Source organism: Watersipora subatra, chromosome 10 (genome assembly GCF_963576615.1).
Source record: "Watersipora subatra chromosome 10, tzWatSuba1.1, whole genome shotgun sequence".
In the NCBI taxonomy this organism is placed as follows: Eukaryota; Metazoa; Bryozoa; class Gymnolaemata; order Cheilostomatida; family Watersiporidae; genus Watersipora; species Watersipora subatra.
Genome location: NC_088717.1, coordinates 28,400,785 through 28,420,284, shown reverse-complemented (window position 1 = coordinate 28,420,284; position 19,500 = coordinate 28,400,785). Strand labels below are relative to the sequence as shown.

The 19,500-nt window shown below is 36.1% G+C and overlaps 1 protein-coding gene across 1 annotated transcript in view; it reads right to left on the bottom strand.

Annotated features, from left to right (window-relative positions):
* The window catches only part of LOC137405606 (DNA polymerase alpha catalytic subunit-like), a 99,327-nt gene extending 81,524 nt beyond the window's left edge, over positions 1-17,803 (bottom strand). The window contains exons 1-6 of the mRNA XM_068091925.1: positions 17,773-17,803; positions 17,281-17,405; positions 16,990-17,080; positions 13,169-13,171; positions 10,917-10,997; positions 3,944-4,047 (exon numbers count right to left, since the gene is read on the bottom strand). Of these exons, the coding sequence (XP_067948026.1) occupies positions 3,944-4,047; positions 10,917-10,997; positions 13,169-13,171; positions 16,990-17,080; positions 17,281-17,405; positions 17,773-17,803 (435 nt within the window). The remainder of the gene's footprint in view (positions 1-3,943; positions 4,048-10,916; positions 10,998-13,168; positions 13,172-16,989; positions 17,081-17,280; positions 17,406-17,772) is intronic.
* Positions 17,804-19,500: the final 1,697 nt, after the last annotated feature.

Below are 19,500 nucleotides of genomic sequence, written 5' to 3'. Positions count from 1 at the left end.
ATATTGCTTGAAAATGAACAATCTGAGAGGTGTAGAAACCAGATATTTTAAATCAGCTCAAAATTCTGATCTAGATGCCACTTTTATCACATAGCCCACCTTCAAAAGGAATAAATCACTTTTTTGACAGCTTTTTGATGCCCTCCTGCTCTACTATGGTGAACGTTGCTTTCTCGTGTTCGTGTGGAGATTTAATTAGTCTAAATAAATTGCAAACTGCATAATTGTCAAAGCTGTACGTCCAGGATTGCTTACTGGAAATCGAATAGCAAAATATTATCATAAATGATTGAAAGGTAGCGCAGAGAGAATGTTGAATCTACTCAACTTACCCATTGAAAAGTTTGATGTGGAGACGATGGTTGAAATAAAGTTCTTGCTCACCGTGCTGGTGGAACAGAAAATGGCATTCGATGATTGGAGCAGTTAGCAAAGCACAAAAACATTAAATGAGGGTGTAAATTTCTTGCCACACTATTACTCGATGCCTCGTAAAGACATACCAAATGCTAATGGGTCATGACAATCCTTAGACTATCGAATCAGAAATACGTCGAAAACTATAACTCTTTTCGAATTGTAAGGATATGTATGATGTTGAAAGTCTAAACTCATAACCAATATGCATATATGGAATCTGAAAGCAACCGAGACAGCCTATCATCTCATTGCATCTATCTATACAGTGCGCCCTCAAGTTACGATGACCCTGTTATACAATTTGTTCGCCTTACGATGTGGAACACGATATTTTTTCACCCTGACCATATGACAGCTTTTTGCCATACGATATCAACAAAGGTTTCTCTCGAATTTCAAAATAGGCAGTCAGTGTGCTAAATACGTCGGAATAACGAAGATGCTGATATACTATTGGCCGAAATCCCTCCCAAAACGCTAGTTATTAGTTATAGCGAAAATGAAACCGGAAACAGGTGATAAAATATTAACCGATGACAAAGTTGAAGTTTAGTGAGATGCAGTCATACCCTCTCTATATGAGTGCCCCAACATGCGAGAAACTCGAGATACGAGCTGATGTTCGAGCGAGTTTTTTCTTGAGATACGAGTAATCTCTGAGATACGGGCCGGTCGTTGAGGGCCACTATATGACCAAGTATGTGAGAGGCGGCTTTTGAAAACAGCATCACTTAGTCTTTCTCCTCAAATCAGTTTCAAGAAACTTTTTAAAAGGTTTGCTGAAAGCTACATAATGAACGCGAGGTAAAATGCGGCTAACCTGAAACCGATATTTAAAAAAGACGACAAAATTAAAATAAGTTTAGTGAAAGATTAAAACTTAGTTTTAAGTGTGTGTTTAGTAAGCTAAATTAATTCAAGGTAAATTAAAAGTTTCTATTCCGTAAAGCTACAAACATTTAGTGTATTGAATGCGTTGCTATAAAGTCTCCCTCAGACGGTCGATATCCATGTCCCTCAGACAGTCGATATCCATGTCCCTCAGACGGTCGATATCCATGTCCGCCTCGAAGGTAAAAACTCCATAAAGTAGTGTACATAATGTTACATTTTATTGCAGAACATAACAACTAAATAGGTATTTGTTACTTTTTTTAGCGCATGTACTGAATTACAACAATTAAAACACGTTTTTCTACTGTAATATTAACAACATGTTTAGTCATTTTTTTCAGAGCGTGATAACACATTAATTTGTACTTAAATTCACAAAATTTTAATTCACATAGGAAATACATGTAGATGCTAGTAGATGCTAAATTCTGTGTAGGTTCATTTTTAAAAGGTCTTTGCAGGAGTAAAGTCTTAATTCCTCATTTTTGTTTCAAATGTGTTCATAAATCAGCATACAAACTGAGATATAGCCAAAAATACAAGCTTTAGTCACAAATTTGCGATCGTCTCGAATCGCCTGAGAAGTTGATATAAATAAATAATTAATTTCTTGATGGTTTGGTGGGATGAATTAGATGAGGAACAATGAGATGAAGATGAATGGTGTTTATCTTTTATAAATAAAGGAAACGTAGTGTGTGTAAAGGTACGGCCACACGTAACGATTTTTTCGTTGATCCTGACTGAAATCCCGACATGAATGAAAAACAGAATTATTCGGCTGAAATTCACAGAATTGTCAGAGCTGTGCATGCACACCGAAATCATTGACGAAACGCTTATAATTGGCAAAACTCATTATTAGTGAGCCCGCTTCTAGCAGCTTTTGCAATTTATATAGTCCAAGACCCGTATTATGACACACAATAAAAGTACCAGCGCAATTCGACATACTGTAGTACATACGATGCAACTGCCTAAATTGAGCTACTATTGATTCTTTATCGTTCGAACACCATGGCTACAAATCATTTCTTTTTTAATAATAACAATTTCTTTTTTAAGCAGCAAAAATTCCGTTGTAGACAAAGTTGCCATCTTTAGCGCAATCAAGTCAATTGCATCGTATTTACTATGTCAAATCGCACAAGCAACTTTCTTGCGTGTCGTGTTATGTGCGTCGGACTACATAAATTGCAAAAGCTGCTAGAATTGTGCTCACTAATAATTTGTTTAGCCAATTAAAAGCGTTTCGTCAACAATTTCGGTGCGCATGCACAGCTCTGACAATTCTATGAATTTCAGCTGAATAATTCTGTGTTTTTGTTCATTTCGGTCAGAATCAAGGAAAAAATTGTGATGTGTGGCCTTTTTTTAATCGATTAGTGAAAAATGAATCATTGATAGCAGGTAAGTTGTTCCAACGTTAATAATCGACGCACTAACAGAGATGACGGACTTTGTACATCTAAATGTGCGTTAGAAATGTGTTTACTGAAACTTGGTGGAAGTGAACCCCTTTAATGATTCAATGTTCAGGTCGTAAACAGTCAAATGGGGAATTATTATTCATCACAATTTGTTTTCACTTTAAATTACTATATTGTTACAATGAATGTGTAACATTACAATAAGTTTGAATCTTTTACACTGCAATTACAGTCATGCGTTGACGTACGAACTTATTGCGTTCTGGGACTGGGACTGAGCCTGTATGTCAATTTTCTCACATCTCAAAGCACTATTTCCTATGTAAAATAACTAAATACAAATTAATCCGTTCTCATACTATGAGAGAACCACCTAAAAACAGAATATTATGATAAGAAAATGTGTTTTTAATTGTCCACTAACTACGCTCATAACGTAACAAATAGCTATATATAGTGGTTATGATCTGATATAAAAGTAACATTATCTGATTGTATAAATTGTAACATAATCACAAGCTGGCGTTGTTATCACGCTTTTTGAGCTTATTTTTAAATATGCAATGTTAAATAGCTTATCTACCTTTCAGATAAAAGTGAGATTATTTTGAAGGCTGAATTTAGATAATAATGGGTTTTAAGACACCCATCTCTATCATTCTAAATCGGAATAAACATTCCCAATTTCCGTTCCTAAAAAGCTAGCGTACGTCACATATTTATGGGCGGAGCTTGTTGTGCCGATCGTGTTGTTTTCGAGACCGATATTAAAAGACTCTAAAAAGCCTTCATTACTCTGAAAGTTAGTGGACCAATCTTTATTTCGAGTACAAAATCGGAAACAGTGTGTCTGATTTACCTAGAAAAAACGATTAAAGTTGTACGTGGCAGTTATGGTTTAAGGTTACACTGTTTTGTTGATGATCACATCGATGAGTGAATTCATAACTAAAGTCCTTCACTTGATTACAATCGTAATCACAGGCTAACAAATTCACCCACTCCGGCCAAGGTCAATGGTAAAAATAGTTTGAGGTCATTCTTGTATAAAAGCAGCTTGTATAAAATATAGCAACGGCATGCACTATGTATAATTTTTCTCATTATTTTCTAGAGATTGGAAAGCTGGAAATGTGACATAGAGCGTTGAGAGTTGCAAGTAATAACAGTTTCTAGTAGGAATGATTATCCTTTCAAACCTTTTTAGGCTTGAGTTTACCCTTGGCAGCACTCGAGGCAAACATTGAGGTAATACTTGGCGTAGAGCCAGGCTTTTGAATATTTGGATTCTTTTTCTTTTCCCCTAAAACATGAGAGTATAAGGTAGAATATATCATCATTAGCGACACCAATGACCTTCTTGCATTCAGAATCCTTCACCAGTGCTTGAAGGCCAAAAGCTACTATTGTTATCAGGCTAACTCATCGTCATGTGCAAAAATAAATCACCATGACTGTCCAGCTTCTGATTATAACCATGATGCATTGGCAGTTCATAACAATCTTAAGTTCATTTTTGAACGCTTGCAACCCGCTAGGGCCTGGCCACAAACACCTATGAAATACATCGCAGACGCGCGGCGTAAATATTTGCGGTGATTACACACGCCGTCGCTACTAAATGGTGAGTCATACTGACAAATGGAATCCTCCTAGAATTGGTCCGAACCACATGAAGACCATAACATCGCTCCTAGATTTACCATTACCTAGGAATTGTCAGCATAATATGACTCATCAACTCGTGGTAGAAATAATTGTACAGCTACTTGCATTGCTATTGTCTGCTGAAAAAATTGCTAATTATTACGGGTAAAAACAGCCAAGTACAAAAACACATTAGGTTTATGACAAATCAAACTTCAAAAAAGGAATTCAATTACTAAATAACTATCTGAAAGGTTTATGAAGAGTTCCAGTTTATGCTAGTAGCTTTTATATATCTGTCACAGGTGAGAATATCTTTGTCAATTTATACATAGCTGCTTGCGTGATGCCTTGTTGTCATCAATGTTTAAAAACGAATTGAAGATTTAACTGCCATGCATTCAAAATGTTTAAAATTTAACTGAGAACGTTAGTATAAACGAGTTCAGCCAATAACAGGTGCATCGGTTCTATCTGTACCAACATGCTCTTTTCCAACCATAAATCACGCCAATAACAGGTGCATCGGTTCTATCTGTACCAACATGCTCTTTTCCAACCATAAATCACGCCAATAACAGGTGCATCGGTTCTATCTGTACCAACATGCTCTTTTCCAACCATAAATCACGCCAATAACAGGTGCATCGGTTCTATCTGTACCAACATGCTCTTTTCCAACCATAAATCACGCCAATAACAGGTGCATCGGTTCTATCTGTACCAACATGCTCTTTTCCAACCATAAATCACGCCAATAACAGGTGCATCGGTTCTATCTGTACCAACATGCTCTTTTCCAACCATAAATCACGCCAATAACAGGTGCATCGGTTCTATCTGTACCAACATGCTCTTTTCCAACCATAAATCACGCCAATAACAGGTGCATCGGTTCTATCTGTACCAACATGCTCTTTTCCAACCATAAATCATGCCAATAACAGGTGCATCGGTTCTATCTGTACCAACATGCTCTTTTCCAACCATAAATCACGCCAATAACAGGTGCATCGGTTCTATCTGTACCAACATGCTCTTTTCCAACCATAAATCACCAATGCATTGGCTAATCAAAAAATATATTTTGTCGGTCTGTAGTCACACCTTTCGCATGCCCACCTTTTGTATGCCCACCTTGAAAATGCCCACTTTTCGTATGCCCACTTTTGGTATGCCCACTTTTCGTATGCCCACCTCTAAAATGCCCACCTCTAAAATGCCCACTTTTCGTATGCCCACCTTTAATATGCCCACCTTCAATATGCCCACTTTTCGCATGCCAACCTTTAAAATGCCCACTTTTTGTATGCCCAACTTTAATATGCCCAATTTTTGTATGCCCACCTTTAATATGGCGTTAACAATATTAGGTCATATAAAAATAAACAACTTGTTTTGAGAGTCTTTACTACATGCGGTTAACATCAAACTTAAAAAGGACATTCTCTTTGGAACAATCAGAACACCATATTGAATGATTTTTATAAAGTTTGAGGTGTATCTCTTACACCCTATACAATAGCCATATTAGGCTGAATACCTTTTCACAAGTCTTTAGAGGCCAGAAAAAATGAAAATTTAATTATTATGACAAAATGTTACGACTAAAATGACTTCCATAAAACCATGAAACAGTTTGAATTTTATATCTACAGTCATACTTCGACTTACGAGCTTAATGCGTTCCGAGACTGAGTTCGTATGTCAATTTACTCGCATGTTGGTGCAATTTATTTATATATAGAACAATTAAATATATATTGATTGGTTTCCATACTCTAAAAAAATGCAAATAAAACACTCAAAACAAGATATTGTAACAGAAAGAACATGTTGGTTATTGTCCTAACATACCACATGCTTTCAAAAAACAACAAATAAAAAATAATGCAAAGAAATGTGATTAATTAAAATGTGATTAATTAAAATGTAAAATTAAATACATACAATAGCAGTTACCGCTAGCATTTGCCAGGGAGGGAGATATAAGTTATCCTTCATTACAACAGTTGATTTTGATAAATTTGAATTTTATCAGTGTTAAAAGACAAACTTAGAAGCAAACCTAAAAGCAAACTTTCATTTTTAACTTAACGTAAGTAAAATTTCTTCGGCAATCATAGTTTTCAGTTTCTCGCTGGTTAGCTAATTTTTCCTCTGCTTCGCTTTCACGACTAGCCGGCCGTTTTAAGATAAACCTATCTAAGGATGTTTGCCTTTGTCGCCCTTTCAACATGTTGCAATTAGGACGAACACAGGTGTAGTCATAAAGGGTTAATGCACGACCACTAGCCAACTTGTCCGAATGTCACTCTTACAGTTTTGATAGATAGCACCGGCCTTTTCACATAGCATCGTTTCAGTTACGCTGTCACCGGCCAATTGTTTGTCCAATGCCATCAGCGGTCGTGAAGATCGCTGCACCGTTTAGAAACTATGGTTAGTCCTTTTCCGAACTAAATGCCCTGAATATAATCCTTCTGTTTGATAATTGTGGATGTATTTCTGTCATATTGCTGAGCTAGCTCAAACACGCATACACATTTTGCATATTTTTCAATAATTTTCCATTTAATATAAATTGTTATCATTTGCTTTTTCTTCGAATTATCATTCATTTTACTGGCAAACTTTCAGTCTACGCACAGTACTTTTAATTCCCATAATTCTGCACTGAAAATCGTGCACAAAAAACACGGTACAACAGTATAACCTGAGCATTTGAAAAATACAGAGTGATGCTGTTCTCATAAAACACCTCTGGCATACTCGGCAACTGAATCAAGTGCTCGTATCTCAAACATGGCTCGTATGTTAGTGCTAAAACTTGCTTGAAAGCTGGCTCGTATCTCAAGTTTCTCGTACGTTGGAGCACTCGTAAGTTGAAGTATTACTGTACATGTATGTATTGAGTGAATACCTACAAAAATTTTGAAGACAAGACAAACTATTTAAATACTGTAAGAGCTCTTTTCTTGAACATCAACTATGGCCATAACAGCAATAAGAATGCCGATGAATTTAAATAATTGATAAATTGTTTAGAATTACAGTACACCCTCAAGATATGATTTTAATCCATTCCAGGTTTGGCTACATATGGTGAAAAAATAGTAGGAAGGGGTATAGTAGGGGTATATAGTAATTATACAATGCAAACATCCCCTGGTAAAAATAATCAAAATTTTATACAAGTACTTTGTACATGTGTATATTAACAATTAGTAACAAAATAGTATGTTAACCTTAGTAATTATATTTACCTACAGTAACTTTAGTGTATTTATTGGCTATGATCTGGATTATAATGTAACATTACAATGTGCTATGTGCAGCATGCACCGTAGAGAGTTCTTACCTACCTTCAAGACAGATGTACGTATAACATAAACTTTGAACTCACCTTAAATAAGCTTAGCTTACTACACAGAGCTAAATTCTAGTATGTATTTTCAACTATTTTACTGAATTTAAACTTTTTATAACTAATGTTCTATCACCTATTAGTTTCTGGCTTCGTTCTCGCTATAATTTTAGCCTTCAATAAAACCTTTGCTGACCTAATTCGGCATAAAAGCCTGAACGATTCTGTTTTTGTAATACCCTAGGACACTTTTATTTCGCTAGTATTTAGTTTTGTGAGTAGCACACAGAGTCAAATTTCACTGCAACTTAATTTCGCGGCTCTGATGAGTGCGAAAATATAGAGATGTGAAAATAAATGCAGTGGAAAACACAGATTACATTCCTCAGGTCCAGTTCGCTAATAAGGAAAAAATTTCAATTTGGGACTAGTTCGTATTTGTAAACCGTAGGTTGAAATGTGTGGGTGAGATCGATAATTCAATTTGATCACTTGCTGACATTTGTTTCTTGGACTATCAATGACGTCTAGGTCCCTCCCGCCATGACTTTCACACTCAAATCCCAAGAAGAAAATAGATAACAACCAACATCACAACCAAAACTTTATAACGCGGTTGGACCTGGTGAGGGTTGATATTGTTTTTGGTTGGTAATAAAATTCATCACTACAATAATTATTATTCAAATTTATGACTTCACCTACCAGACTTTCATCCTCATCAATCACAAACTCGGTGACTAAACTGATATCATCATCTTAATTTGCTTTGCCATGCCGCTCAGTGGGTGTATTAGCTATAATGAGTTTACCAGAAATTTCCCATTGAGCCCAACCGCACACGACAATTATCTGCATTTCTATTGACGATTTTATTGTGGATATCAATGAATAAAGCTATTTAATTGCGCGTTTTCGCTCGTTCGTTGTGATAGTTTAGTTTCGCTCATAAATTTTTCGCAAGAAGATGTCTCCGCGAAAAGGCGAAAGTAAGATGACGCTAATACATAAGTGTCCTAGGGTAAAGTAGATTTTTGTTAGCAGACTATGAGAAGTTGTCTGATCCCTGACCCTTTGTTCAAAGGAATCATAACTCCAACTTTGCAAATAGTCGTCAAGGGAAATATCATGTACTAATTGTCACACGAGGAATGCCGAACTGATAGGAATTGGTCATTATATCACTTTCAGGTATTTTGAGAAAATTTTTAGCAAACAGAATATTAGCATCTTTGTTATTTCAATCTATGTAAGAAGCACAACGACTGCCAAATTTGAACTCGGCGGAAATTTTGTTGAATTCGTATGGTAAAATAAGATTGACAAGACGAGCTGGAAAAATCATCATATTCTACTTCGTAAGGTGGAAAAATTGTGTAACAGAGTAATTGTAACCCGAAGATGCACTGTAATTATAATTGCAATCTATCTGAATATTGAGATGAGAAGTACATGTATTACAATCATGTTTATTGATCACCCTGCAAGGCGAAATACAGCTTTCAAGCAGATTGTTGATGGGCTAGCAAAGTTTCGGAAAATTAAAGGATTTATAATAAATACATCAAAAAGTTCTAAGATAGATTTTAAGAAGTTTGAGGCAGTAAACTCATTGATATCGAAAACGCTAATGGTCTAGTGCGCTCTGCGTTCTAAGCGCTGTTTAGCAACCCGCCTGTTAACGCTGCGAGCACAAATATCGGCCGATCGAAAACAGTAAAAAATAAATTGAATAGAATTATAATTGCATTGTAAATTTTAAGATATGTCTGATGTTTATAAATTTTAGACATAAAACTCGTATCAACAAACCCGATACCCGAAAAACTCGTTGGTCAAGAAGTACTCGTGCCCAGCACATGTACAAAGTGAATTTTAATTAATAAACTGATGACCCCTGAAGTTTTAACTCATTCGCACCCGACTAATTTCCAGGCAATTAGCCCCAAATATCGCTCGTTTTTCAGAAAGTTGCCCTTAATTAAAATTACTACTACAAGAGACAGACTTGAGGTAATTTACTCATTCAAGTTTCACAAGAACCAGCCACGTCTCCTCTTTCAAATAATATTATATTCATATAGATAACTCATGTCCCTTTCATGTAGATCTGTGTCTCAAAGAAGGTAGTTTCAGGAAATTTCCGACTTTGAAAAAATTGTTATTTGCTGAAAGAAAGATAGACTTGCACTATAAAAACTGCCAAATATACAAAATTTGACTAAAATTACTCATTGATTACATACTTTAATTTCGAACTTTTCCTCGCAAGTATCATCCTTCAAACCAAAACATAGCTAATCTACATGCCAATATAACTCAGATAAACTGTCATAAACATGTTTCAAATAATAAAAATATGTTCAATAACTTTGTTCTTGACTTTTCAGACTTCATAGAGTGCTCTAAGAATCCATATAATCCTATCGAAAGTGAATGATGATAAATTCAGGCTGACTCCGGCTGACTGCTTACAAAGTGCTTTTTTATTCGAGCATAACGACTCAAATTGGCAAAACTAAGAATGAAAGACAACTTTAAAACAATAAAAACAATGTTTTAATTTGATTTATGCAGTTTTTAGTGTCTTACCACTTCTGAATCTGCATACTTACTTCTGGGATTGAAAAAAATTGATCGCGAGAGATAAAATTTCCAGTTGCAACAATGATTTCCGGTTTAGGCAGACCTCGATATGGGTCTAGTATTTTAGTTAACTTTTGCCAGAGATATCCGTGAGGCACATTTGCAGATTTGCCAGAAAATTTTCTTCTCAACTAATCAAAACTCGGCTTTTGTAATTTAAAAATAGCGATAAAATGAGTAGGTAAAGTTGAGAGGCGAGTTAATTCGGTTTGGGTGCGAATGAGTTAAGAATCAAACTTGTTATGGCAAAAAGTGTAAGAGACCATCTGACAGCCAGACCATCCGGCAGCAAGACCATCTGGCAGCAAGACCATCCAGCAGCAAGACCATCCAGCAGCAAGACCATCTAGCAGCAAGACCATCTGGCAGCAAGACCATCCGGCAGCAAGACCATCCAGCAGCAAGACCATCTGGCAGCAAAACCATCTGGCAGCAAGACCATCTGGCAGCAACAAGGTTAATTGACTTGCATAACTTGAGTCTTCAAAGCAATAATAGATTTTACACCAAACCTTTTTTTCGGGGCAAGTCGTCACCAAATTCACGATGCTCTTCATCAAATATCTCCCTCCCATCCTCCTCATAACCATCTCCTGCGCAGAGAGACAAACATAATTTACATCTTACAAGCTTACTGTACAACTTACGCCATTGATCATAATATACAGATGTACTGAATAATTTAACGATATACACTTACTAATTAAAGTAACTATTCATCAGTAATACTAAGAGACAAACAGAGCAGTTATAAATCGCACACAGCTTACAAACATGAACTAATGTTTGGGAAAACACAACAAAGGAATAGCTTCATGAGCTTTACGCTCAAACCAATGGAAGATGTCATTGAAACCCAATGAAAGGTGCTATTGGCATAAAACAATCTGTTAGTTATCTACTATATAAACGGCAATCGTTGTCTGTCTGTGTAATTGTGTGTCCGCCTTATAGAGCGGTCTTTCCTTTTTTCGTCGTACGAAGCGAACTAAATTAATACATATGAGTAGTAACAGTAAATAAATTATAGAGCCGTCTTTCTTTTTCCATTCGGTCGCACGAAGCCAACTGAATTATTATGAGTAGTAAATACATTTCAGACTATTAGCCGCTGCTTTGTTCGGACGATTTGAGCCAAGCGGCTTATATTGAGGTGCAGCGAATCTGTGGTTTTGCTTTCACCGCTAAGGCGCATTTACCGCAATCTCCAGTTAGCGCGCCTCTTTGCAGTGCACAACGGTACTGTTCCGATTTAAACAGCAAAGTTGCTGCCGTGTTAAAAACACCGTCCTGAGTTCTGTGGCCTACACAAAGGTGCCTATACAGCTATACAAATGTATTACTCATTAAAGTAAATAAATTAATGAGTAGTACTTTACATGTAATTAATATTTACTGCCAACGTGTACCAAGAAGGTCATGTGAACGTTTGTTTCTTAGGGCCTCTGGAAAAAACGCTTTTCTCCCCGACTAAATTTATACATCAAAAAGGTGAGTCCTTCTCATTCCATGTTGCATTGTCTATGAATTGCCACACCTCCACTACATAACCATTTCACTTGCGTCCATGTACAAATTTAGCTATCGGCCTGCTGTCAACCATTTTGCCGATATTGCTTCATGATATGTATACAATATTTTTTTAATTTCATACTCCATCTAGAACGTTTATTTTAGTTATACACATCATTTTGCCAACATGTTAACAAACACTGCTATGCAAAAAATTCATTGTATTTACACTTTGTGCATTGATAAAGCGATGTGAAGCTACAAAGCTAAAACGATCCTCTACAAAGTTCCTTATTCTTACAAAACTATTACTTTGACCACCATCAGAGTCAGTGCTGCTATTGCTATTTTAATTATCTGTGTGATCCCAAAATCTGAATCGGCTATAATGCCATCAACATAAGTAGTTATTTGTTTTCTAACTCGGACGCATTTAATGAACTTGCACAAAAAATCTTCGTTTTTATGTTGGAAAATCTCAAACAAAAATTTAAAATTAAACTTTAGACTAATTTTATAGAGAAATTTTAGGACAACACTGTCACTACCATAAAAGTCTCAAAGATAGTTGGTTATGTTATCAGCGAATAATAAAATTCAGTTACTAGCAATTGCTGGTAAAGTCGCAAAAATGTGTCTACGGCGATCGACCATAGAAAACGCATAAATGAGTCTACTTCAGTGAAAGGGTTGAAATCGTTGGATTTGCCAGTGTTTGTGATAGTAAACATGTTCATTTCCTTCCGCAGCTGAGTTACTCTTACTCATAGATATATATACCTAAATTGGCCAATAATAGCTAGCCCCATTGGTGGCCTTGTCAGACTTAAATGCCATGACGCAACGTAATCATATTGTACCTTACGCTTGACTGACCGCAAGATTCATCATTAGTTTACAATGGCTGAAGCTGAGAAGGGTGTGTCAGCTGCTGCTAAGGTGAGTTTTTTACTACTTTTAATATCAAAGATAGGCTTGGAACTCCTAAATATCAGCTGTAAGGCTTTATAGTAAAAACTAGAACAGTTTTCATACCAATAGTGGACATATTTTCCCCATATTTGACACTTTGAAAAAATTATTGAAGACAATCAAATCAGCAGACATCATTGTTTGTCAAGTTACTATCAACTTCAACTTGTTTGATTCATTAACTGATTGACTCTCTCTTGGAAGGTTTCCTTAACTTTGCCCAAGGAGCTGCTTGTGTAATACTGCTACTTTGTGATGCTTGAGTCATTAATTTGGATACCATCTTGCTATAAATCACTAAGTCAGAATGGAATTCATATTCATTGCTATTTTGGCAGCGATCTCACCATTATTCATCAAGCTCACAGTCATCTGAGAGGACTAGTAAGAATTGCTGCGTTGCTTTTGGATGTTCCAATTATCCAAGAAAATGCCCAGAGAAAAGCTTCCACAGGTAGGACAATATAACAAACATTCACCCTGCTAATCGTTGGGAGAATTCATGAACATACTACATGAGCATGGCTTGGAGCATGGTTATCTTTGGCTATAATCAGGCTTAAAAGTTTCCATTATTTGACAAGGTTAATGCTACACTTCTCAAAGGCAAAAAGTCAATAATCCAATGAGCAAAAAACACCACTAATTGTATGTATCTTTTATTACTTGTTAAGTTTTGCTACTGCTGCTGATCGCAAGGATGCCTGGATTAAAGCAGTGAGACGAGAACAGTGGACCCCAAGTAAATCTTCTGTACTTTGTTCAGACCACTTCACTAGTGAAAGCTACCAAGTATCACCTGGTATTGGGAAAAAAGCTAGATCGAAGGCCAATACCATACCAACATTAGAGTTTGTCTTTAAAGACATTGATAAAATTCAAATTTATCAAAGACAACTGTTGTAATGAAGGATAACTTATATCTCCCTCTCTCGCAAATGCTAGCATTAGCTGCTATTGTATGTATTTAATTTTACATTTTAAATAATCACATTTCCTTGTATTATTTTTTGATTGTTGCTTTTTGAAAGCATGTGGTAAATTATGACAATAACCAACATCTTCTTTCTGTTACAATATCTTGTTTTGAGTGTTTTATTTGCATTTTTAGAGTATGGAAACCAAGCAATATATATTTAATTGTTTGATATATAAATAAATTGCACCAACATGCGAGTATATTAACATACAAGCTCAGTCTCGGAACGCATTAAGCTCGTAAGTTGAAGTATGACTGTATAAGTTTTTAGCTTTTAAGAGCTTGTAATCACCTTCTCATATATTTCACACCTACAACACAACAGAGTAAGGCATGGTGAATTTTATGATACCAAATAACTGTAATGTGAATTTTGTTGCAAGTCAACCTTTAACTTGCTTATGCATATTGTACAAATAGCTTGGTATTGTCCTTTCGTGACTGGCTTCTTAGTGGTGGCAATTAGTGCTAGCCTGGCAAAGTTTTTCATCAATCCAGCGCTACCAAGCAACTTTCTCGCTGTGGTTGCAAACCTCAATCACCACAGGCGAAGACAAAGTCAAACCACCCTGATTCTTAACTGTAATTAGGGAATTCGTTGCTTGGTTTACATCAACGTTGGTAACATCCACGATGCTAGTGATACAATCATTACACTTCAGCTTTGGTGACCTAGCCAGCTGTAAAATCATCATTCTGTCTCATTTTTGACTTCAGACATACTTGCATACTCATCATATTTAGTCATGTTTAGTTCAGCATATTAGTCTATTTACCTAGCCAAGGTCTGGCTCTTTGAGTGGGTGGGCTATTTCCCCTCCCCTCTCCATTCCCCTTCTCTCTTTCCCCCTTCTAACTTATTCTTTGGAGAAGGGGAAAAGAGAGAATGGGGATAAGAGAGGGTTGCAAATAAAGCCATGATGGCTCATGATTTGTGTGCAACAATTCATAGCTTTTATAGTTTTAATCTATGGTGGTTATCAGATATTATCACAGAATTGCTTTAGTTTACTGGATTATGTATACAAGAAGGTTTTTATGTGAAAATAAATGTAATTTTGTTACCTTCTTCCCATTAGATTCATTGTAAACAGCAGTGCAGTCAAGCGTGAAGTACAATACAGTGACGTTGCGTCGTGCTATTTTGGTCTGACAGGCTTTTTCCCTATTGGCCAATCTAGGTATATATATTTATGCTCTTACTTTTTTTCTAGCTACGAGTACTACAGCTACTACAGAACTTGCACGAGTACTGCTACTGCATTTTACCTACTAAATTTCTACATCGAAAAGGTTAGTATTTCTTATTCAATGTTGCATTGTCTATGAATTGACACACCTCCACTACTTAAAAACGTTGGATTGGCAACTTTTCGTGATAGTAATTTCATTTCATGTTCATTTTCTTCCGCAGCTGACTTACTTTTACTTTTCTTCCAGCTACGAGTACTACAGAACTACAGCTACTACAAAATTTGCGACGGTAAGAAGAAAGCGAGCAGCGTATATTACAAAAAAGCATACCATTTCATTCACTTTTAGAAACGCCTAAAGCAGTACAATGCCTCCCAAAAAGCCTACTGCCCAAACGCAAGAACAGATTGATTCCCGTAAAGAAAGAGAGCGAATTCGCAAAGTAGCAGCTAAACGAGCAGAAACTGCAGAGCAAACACAGCTACGCCCACAGCGAAACAGAACTGCTACTGCAGCTGCTAGAAGTGCAGAAACTGCAGAGCAAACACAGCTACGCCTACAACGAAACAAAATAGCAGCTGCTAGAAGAGCAGAAACCGCTGAGCAAACACAGGTACACTGAGAGCAGGCCAGAATAGATGCTGCAGCTGCTACAAGTGCAGAGACTGCTGAGCCGACCCAGCACAACTCAAACGGCTCAGAGCAGCCGCTACAGCGACCAGACGTGCAGAAACCTCCGAGCAGATGCAGCGGCAACAAGAACATGATGCACTAGCTACAACAGATGCTAGGCGAGCTGAAATTTCAGAGCAGATGAAACGGTGACAACAGCAAGATGCACTAACTACAGCAGCTGCTACCAGGCGCCGTGTATGGGCAGAAAACTTTGCACTTGACTACAGTTCTGCAACACAGTATAGAGCCGAATTTTTTTATGTGACGAATGTCTAAAAATGCTCCAGATGTAATGCCTTACGTTGAAAAGACGAGAGGCCATATATGTAGTTTATATAGTAGATTTTATTGATAATAAATTTTATCAACATAACCACCTTACTGCTGCACAGTTTGTATATACCATGTCAAAACACAGGCTATAGACGAAGAACTGGTGAGTCATGATTAGTGTTTTACACATGTAGAAGTCTCAATTCAATAAATGCTGGCAATAGCTTAGCAGTGCAATAGCAAAATATTTTCTAGAACTTCTCAAAATAAATATGTAAAACTTTTCAATATTGTCAGTTTGAAGAACTTGAGTTTGCCTAGCAATGTCAATTTCATTACCAGTTCTATGTACAAAATTAGGACAACCCCGATTTGAGTGATTCGAGACTGATGCATTGTAGACTAGCTGTAAAACACATTGCATATTTCCATTGTTCTCACCAACATTATTGCCATGTACGACTGCATATGTGTATGCAGTCTGATCAGCACAAAAATTTCAGTAGATTGCATATTTGGAGTTGTTTTACAATATGAAAGACAACTATCAATAAAACTATTGCTTTACGTAAATCTGTTCCCGAACACGGGTAATGCAGCTAGTTAATATTAAATTTCACGGCATTTGAGCCTTAATCGTCTTGCAACTTAATGAACATTGAGACACAAATCGCTTAAAAATGTTTTTTAAATATTTTTTAAAAACATTTTCAAGCTGTTTATGTTAAAAACGCTTTTTATTAACTATTTTTAAATAAACATGAACAGCTAAAAAACATTTGCAAATATGCACTCCTATGTGCAATACTGACTTGGCCATACTCCCACGTGGCACCCATAATCCTAAAGAGTTTTACAATCATTTTAAAATTTGAGTTTGAGTGTTAATGGACACAAATGTTAAATAGGCAACAGAGAAAATAGTATCATTAGTTATTAACAATAATTTAATATGCATAGCGTCCTACAAAACAGTTTACCTCCCACAATCCAATTGTCTTCCTTCCTTTTTCTCACAATCTCAGCGTATTGTTCCTCATCCACCATTTCATAAAGATCATCATCTGTATCCTGCAGCAAATCATTGCAATTTGTCATACTGGTTGAGGTAACAGCGATTAGACATATATTACACACACACCAAATGCTAATAATTCATCCAAGCTAGTTTGCTATCAACTACTAGAAGTGATCTATTGAAGCATCGTAGAAAATAAACAACTGATATCAGATCGGAAGTATTACAGAAAATAGATATCTGGAAAGCATACCTGCTGGACGTATTTCGTTCCACAGACCTTAGCATTTTTTATTTTTGCCAACAGATCTGCTCTTGCTTTAGCTTTAGACCCTGACTTATCTCGCCTTGAGCGTTCCTTTGCTAGTGAATATTTATCTGTAACCATGGAACAATCACAGATTACAATGACTAAGCATGCATTGTTCAAGGCTGTACGCGGATGCTGTCAGGAGAATATATTAGGATTGCAAATTTTGTAAATGGTTTGTAACAAAAACACAATAGCTCTAGAGACAGTTGCATAAACACAGACTCTCGTAATATGACTATTTCAGGCATTATAACTATCAACGGTGGCTGGACAATTCAAGTTATAAGGCATTAGTACTGTGATTGCAATGTTAATCCGCGCAATTCTATCGCACAAAAAAAATTTTTGTTAAACGCTCGCTAAAAATAAACAAACATGAACATTTCAGCGGATGATATTAAAGAAAATAGCATCAAAACATACCTAAGGGACTAATTTCTTCGTCTTCGCTTGTTGGCGCCATTTTTACGTAATACAGTAACTTCAGAGAGAGAGTTTGTAACCTTTTGTTTTGTATCGAGCCTCGCCCTTATCATAGTTCTTAAAGTCAATCTCGGTCTACGTATTAGCGAAGCCAGTTATATTTTTATTCGTTAGACTGAAGGGGCGTTTGCTAAAAGCTAGAACAATAAATGCAGAGCTCAAAATAATGTAAACATAATATTATTGTGTTTTCAAGTTGTTTGTTTGTTGATAGAAAGTATATTTAATAGTTATTAAAATTACTTACACATATAGCAAAGATGTTTCTGGTGAAATCATAAGTACTCCTGATAAAAAGTCTCATAATATCGAACATTATCAAAGTTGAGCAGAGCAATTGAGACCAATTTTGTTGATAAATAACAAAACTCTGACTAGAACTGTCTGTGTTATGTTAATTGTGTAATAGTTAAGATACTGGATTTTAGTTTGTGTGCATATAAATTTTTAATAATGGTAATAGTAAAGCCTCATTAGTTGGACATCTAAGCAGCATAATCTCAAGATACGTGGAACATTGACTAAACGAGAGTAGAATAATATCAGTTCGGAACAACACAAACAAAAATGTATAAAAAGTAATGTATAGACATTTCCTTTGCAAGGCCAATGAAAGAAAAGACATATGGCCAAGAGTTGAAAAATGCTAAAACAAATGATCCGCAAGTATGCAACGGAGTCACCATAATTAAGGAACAGTAGTGACAAAATAATAAAACGGTGGCGTAACTGTAGTTGCAAAAAAAACTAACTGCACAGAACACAATGATTGTCTTTGTATATTGAGTATATCAGACACTGTGTTTCTATTGCCACAGTATATTACTGGGTAACATTAACTTTGTTAGCATGCCATATCGTAATCTTTGCACTTAGCTAGAAGCTTTTGCTGGCTTGATCATAGTTTTATTTACAGTAGGATTTTAGACACTCTTAAACCAAAGTTATTTGAGGAATATCTGGTGGTATCAGGGCTAACTTCTATATTATTCATTGGTTCTAGTGGATCTTTATTTTTGCTCTGCTCTATAGCAAACATATGGCTGAAGTAACAGTGCTTCTTTTTCTGTATTATGTTATTGTTTAACTAGAACTTCTAGAAGCAGTACTTTTACATCAACACGGTTTTTTTAAACTACATTGTCAGTCTGTTCATTCAACGCTCCATACAAATGATCGGAATGCTTCGTTCTGTCATCTGTCCACTTATCTTTACATGTGGTTAAATCTTGTAGAAGTACTGTTGAACCTGTGCTAAGTAGATCTAGGTTTTTTTATCTAGATTTAAATTTGGATCTAGATCGACAGGGTAACAACTCTGCAAAAACAACAGTTTGTCAAGACAGGCTAGGTCAACCAAACATTCTCCCTGCTGAGCTAAGTGAAACATCTACTGTGGGAGTATTTCTGTACTCAATCAGAGCTAAATATAGATCAGTTGCTCTCTTCATTATTTTTTATAATCTTCACACAAACTTCTGCCTTGACATTTGATTGTTGATTTCCAGGCAAACTTCTGCCTTGACATTTGATTGTTGATTTCCAGGCAAACTTCTGCCTTGACATTTGATTGTTGATTTCCAGGCAAACTTCTGCCTTGACATTTGATTGTTGATTTCCAGGCAAACTTCTGCCTTGACATTTGATTGTTGATTTCCAGGCAAACTTCTGCCTTGA